This window comes from Pteropus vampyrus, unplaced genomic scaffold (assembly GCF_000151845.1).
Source record: "Pteropus vampyrus isolate Shadow unplaced genomic scaffold, Pvam_2.0 Scaffold429, whole genome shotgun sequence".
Taxonomy (NCBI): Eukaryota; Metazoa; Chordata; class Mammalia; order Chiroptera; family Pteropodidae; genus Pteropus; species Pteropus vampyrus.
The window spans coordinates 42,289-47,818 of NW_011889210.1; the positions used below are offsets into that span (position 1 = coordinate 42,289).

Genomic DNA, 5,530 nt, shown 5'->3' on the forward strand with positions numbered 1-5,530 from the left:
TGAAGCCACATGATCTAAATTTTCCTTCCGACTCTTCACTGCTTTTCGTCTTCTCACCGGAATCACAGCACCGACTCGGCCCCAAACACGTTCGTTCGTTTTCGTAAAATCCTATCCCCGCCCTTCACAAAGATGAAGGGTTCCCCACCGGCCACGCCCCCGTCCAACGCCGGACATCGAGGGTCCAGCACAAGGAGCCTGAGGACTCTGTCCTGCCACGTGTTCCTCCCTCTCTCCGCGGCAGGCCCCAAACCTTGGTGCTGAGAGGGGGTGCTCGCACACGGCACCCACGTCGCGGCTCCTCGGTGTGGCTCTGTCCTGGGCCCGAGGTTTGGGAGCTGGGGTCCCACGCCCCACGCTTGTTCACATCAGTGGAAGAACAACGTAAAAGCAGAAACCTGCCCCGTTTCCCGCTTCACCCCTCGCGGTCCTTGCACTGACAGATGCTCTGCTTCACCTGTCGGGAGAGTCCACGCTGCTTTGGGAAGAGGTCCTGTCTTGTCTGGGGCCTGCAGTGATCCTGCCGCTTGAATCTGTCACGTGGAAACACCGAGAACGGTCAGGGCAGGCTGGACGGCACTGCCCAGAGGACGGCACGCCTGTGCGAATGACCCACGGCTCCCAAAACGAGCAAAAACAAGGAACGAGAGGCTAAAGCACGGAGGAACTGAAGCGGATAAACGCAAAAGGCGGTCGTCACGATGAAGCGTAACAGAGCCGTCAGCCACCGCAGCTCCGAACCGCGTCTTCAAGAGCTTCCGTTTCTAAAACTACGCTTTACCACCCCGGCAGCTCTGAAGCCACGGGCATCGAGACACGGGACTGACGTGTTGGTTCTAGTTAGTGTTTCGAACGACCTTTGCCTTAAAGCCTCACTAGCCAGGACCACAGTGGCGCTGGGCACAGCCGCTCCGGCTGCAGCGCTCCAGACGCCCACTGTCCCCGGTGCTCAATCAAGGCCAAGGCCGAGTTCAAGTTTCTTCACCGAAGAGCTCTTTTTCTCCCGATGACATTCTCCGCTTGAAGAAAGAAAGAAAACAAAACAATCTTTCAGATGTAGCTCTTTCAAGCACAGAAGTGTGACTTGGGGTGGTTTTCGTTCCGTGAAGGCGGTTTCTCTTTATAAATCCTAAACATTTCAAAATGTGTCTGCTTCTGCCGGAATGCCATTGGCTGGTATTTTGGCCTCTTCGGCATGAACCTTTGGTAATGACGAAGCCATTGCTCACTCCTGGGACCTTGCTGGAGGCAGAGCCCCAGAGGGAACGTGGGGGGCGGTGGGCGCGGGCGCAGGCAGGTCGCAACACACAGCCCCGCGGGGCGGCACAGCGCGTTTCCGGGGCGCTTCGTGCCTTCCTGATACCTGAGGAGACTCTGCATCTCCCTGGACCGGTCGCTGTGCTCCAGGGAAAGGTGCGATAACCCTGAAACTTTTAGGTTAAGGTTAAAAAAACAAACAGCGCAGTGAGCTTCCGGGCCAGCGAAGAAGGGAGGGGCGGTCTCGAGGGCCCCGCCCCGCCACCGGGAAGGGCTGCGGACCGGCCTCCGCCTCAGCACAGGCTGCGTCATCACAGGTTACACGAGCAATGGGCTCCCCGGATGACCCCAGGGGCGTATCGGTCACATCAGGAAATGGGCAGGGCTTCGGCAGGTTTCTCCAGCTGGCCTTCTGCAGTGCAGAGGGCGACAAGCGAGGCAGTGTGACCAGGAGCTGGGCTCAGGGGAAGGCCCGCTGGAATTCGAGTTCCGGCAAACGCCGCAGGGCCCGGTCCGTGCACAGCCCCCTCCAGCTTCTTCCCCCAGTGTCCCTAACGGGACAGCACTGACCCCTGTCCTGCACCGCCAATGTGTCCACCGTCCAGCCCCCCGCCCCCTCTCCCCGACATGCTTCCTCCTCATGTCACCTTCTAAATCCCCACGTGACCAGTGTCACCCCTTCCTGCATCCGCTGTCCCCTTGGCCACCCTCTTACTTTGCCCCGCTCTGCTCGGCCAAAGGAGAATTCAGTTCTTGACCTACTGTGTGCCTTCGACTCCGCAGCTGAGCTGGCTAGAGAACCACACTCACCCCGCTGCTTGGCCACGAGCTCCTAGTGCTGCCGGGGGACCCCTCCGTACCTCCCTTTCTAGGGACGTCTTCCTCCTTCGCTGTCCCCTAAAACTTCCAATCCACACCTCCCCACCCCCCGGCAACTTCGTTCCCTATTTCACGAAGAAAACAGAAGCGATCAGAAGAAACTGCAGGCTGCTCCCGCGGGCGCCCAAGAACTCGGCACCCAAGAACTCGTCACGGTCCAACCCACCAGGAGCCCGTGTGCCCTCCCGCGACGCCACCGGGCACGAAGCCACCTCCTCCGACCCAGACGCCGACCTCGGCAGCCCCGCGTCCTCCTGGCCAGCTTCTCCTTCCCGCCAGCGTGTCGATTCACCGCTAACGCCGCCTCTAAACGCGAGTTCTCCTGGCCTTGTGCACCCCGCCGGACAGCGCCCCATCTGCTCCCCTTTGCCGCGAAGCTCCCACACGCCTGTCAGCAACCTCCGTCTCCGACGCCTCCCCTCCATCCTTCCCTCCAAACCCGCTCCGGTCAAAGCCACCAGAACCACATGGCATTGCACCGTTTTTACCAAAACCACCGATGACCCGCAGGGCACTGACCTAAGAGGGAATTCCCGGTCCCCGTCTCGCCTGGCCCGCCGGCACAGTGACCACAGCTCCGCAGCCCGCCCACAAAGCATTTCAGGGGCTTCCGAGACGCCCCTCCCGCTCTGCTCATTCCATCTTGGCCTCACGAAGCTGGAATGTCCCGGACCCGATCCTTTCCCTTCCCTGGGATCCCCTCTGGTCTGACCTTTCAACACCAATCATCGGCCAAAGACCCTGCGGACACCTCCTGCTCGGACCGCCGCCTTCCACTCTCCGGGCTGCATGTCACTGGCTACTCCGCAGCTCCATGTGGGGGTCATGGCACCTCAAACTCCACATGTCCAAAGCTAAACTCTGACCTCCTTCTGCACCCAAACCGTCCCCACCTGCAGTGACAGCTTCGTCCAGTCACGCGAGCTAAAATCCTTGACGCCGCGACAGGCTGTCCCCTGCCTCTGCGGCCACGGCCGTGCCGCGGGGACCGTCAGCACCCACCCCGAACGCGCCCACACTCACCGCTTCCACGGCTACCGGCGGAGCAGCCTGTCCGTGCTGCTGCGGCAGGTTCCCCGAGGGGCCTCTGAGTGGCCTCCTGGGCCACCTTCTTTCCACTGGCAACACAGAGGCCGGAGCGAGCCCATCAAAATGGAACGCGGAGCCTGCCCGGCTCGGCCAGCGCCTGCACGCACATCCCGTCGTAGAACCTGGATCGCCCCCGGTGGCCTGTGACGCATGCGCATGGCTTGGTCAGGGGTCAGGTTCCTGCGACCACCTGACCCTGCCCGGGACTCCTATTTCCGCCGGCCGGCCTCCGGCCACCCCGCCGCCGCGCCCCTCTGGCTGTACACAGACTGGGTCTGGGCCTCTGCGCCCACTCCCTTCCAGCTACGATACTCATGCTCCAGACACTAACGAGCCAGTTCCCACACGTCCTTAAATCCTTGTCCCAATGTCACCTCTGCAATGAGACCTCTGTGACCGCCTGTCCCAGCCCTCTCACGGGGTCTGCTTCTCCCTCCCTCCACAGCCCTGATGCCGGTAACAAAACATGTCCCTTCCCTCTCCATGCTGCCGACCACGCACGGTCGGTCCTTCCGTGCCTGTCCCCACGCCCGCCCCCCACTCACAACCCACCAGCCCAGAGCCTGTGTGAGAGCCGGGGCTGGTGCCGGGGGGTCCCAGTGCGCCCTGAGTGGGAAGAGCTCCTGGCACTCTCGATGCACCCTTTGATCTTCCAAACCTGCTCCCTGGCCTTCACGACGAGACTGGTAGCATCGTGAGGTCGCGAGACGCAGTACGTGAGGACCGTGTGGGAATCTCTGTGACGTGTTCATTACCGTAACAGTTAACACGCTGAGGACCCCCTAAAAATTCACTCAGAGGACGCGTACCAGGTGACCGCTTACGCGGCATGACTTTGGTGGCACAGAAAAGCCACCCGGGCAGGCCCGTGGCCTTTCCCAGCAATGGCCTGCGAGTCCACTATGATGACGTAAAGGAGGGTTTTCGAGCCTTCGTTTTGCAAAGTCAAAGTTACCTCTCAGAAGCCCCGAGAGGAGGGGAGATCCGTCTTCCGGATGAATCCTGGGGTCCTGCTGTGCGGGGTGCGCTGGGGGGCATTCAGCTGCCTCTTCCCCTCCTGACGGGCTGCCGGATGCAGAGGTGGGAGGGGTCGCTGGCACCAGGGACCGGAGCGTATTGCACTCAGCGGGGTGCTCGGCACCTGGGACACAAAAGGACACAGAAGCTCAGAGTGCAGCAAGGGGGCATGGGCGGCAAAGTCCATCACACTGGTTTAAGGTCACACGGGGGTCGCTCAGATCCCCAAGCCAGGAGGCAGGCTGCTGACATAAGCACTAGAATCTTACCAGACCAGACGCTCGAAAAATATCACACACAGTTCACTGGGAAAGGAAGCGAATTTACTGTATAAATAACCTAATTTCGCCATGAAGTTAGCGGATAAATCCATCAACACAGAAAATTCTCAGATAACAAACTGTTTCCAGGTCCTCATTCTGTTCCCCACTTTTTCTATCAAAGCCATTCGAGTCAGCCCAATGGAACTCCTACAAGAAGAGGTTTATGTCCACAGAGAAGCTTAAAAATAAAGCAAGCTTATGTTAGTTATAGCTCCCAGGGCTAAGAAAATAACCCAAAAATGTATAACAAAATAAACGACAGTGGGACTGAACTGTTATACTGGAAGCTATTTAGTAAAAAGAAGGCAAAATGGAGGAATAAAGGAACACAAAAGACATAAGGCCCATAGGAAACAAACAGCAAAATGGCAGACGTTAACTCCCCCTTATCAGTAAGCAGGCTAAACAGTCTAAGCACACCAGTCGAAAGGCAGGAATCGGTAGACTAGGTAAGAAATACATATGCGGTTAGAAAAGACCCATTCAGAATGGCATCGAAAAGAATACAATGTATACAAATAAATTTAACAAAAGATGTACAAGATTTGTACACCAAAAACCATGCAACATCGTTTCAAGAAATTGAAGACCGAAATACACACGAAGACATCCTGTGCTCCGACCGGAAGAACGAAGACGATATTGTCAAGACCGCAGCACTGTCTGCGGATTCAATGCAATCTGTATTAAAATCCCAGCTTTGCGGAAATTTGCAGAAATTGACAAACTGATTCTAAAACTCACATAGAAATCCAAGGGGCTTTGAACGGCCAAAAGAAGCTTGCATAAGAAAAGCAGAGTTGGATGGAGTGAAACTTCCTGATGTCAAAAAACAGCAAAACCTAGTAATCAAGGCGGTGTGATACTGGCATCAGGACGGACATATAGACCAATGGATTAGAGCTAACGGTCCAGAAATAAACCTATGTGTTCACGGTTAATCAATTTTCAAAGAGCGTTATGAC

At 57.3% G+C, this 5,530-nt stretch overlaps 1 protein-coding gene across 2 annotated transcripts in view; it reads right to left on the minus strand.

Moving 5' to 3' along the window:
• Positions 1-5,530, minus strand: part of LOC111732127 — a 57,333-nt gene that overhangs the window by 39,783 nt on the left and 12,020 nt on the right. For both annotated transcript variants that reach the window (XR_002777434.1, XM_023523885.1), the window contains exon 2: positions 4,181-4,366. Coding sequence is in view for 1 of the 2 variants with exons in the window: in XM_023523885.1 (XP_023379653.1) it covers positions 4,181-4,366 (186 nt within the window). In the remaining variant the exon portion in view is untranslated. The remainder of the gene's footprint in view (positions 1-4,180; positions 4,367-5,530) is intronic.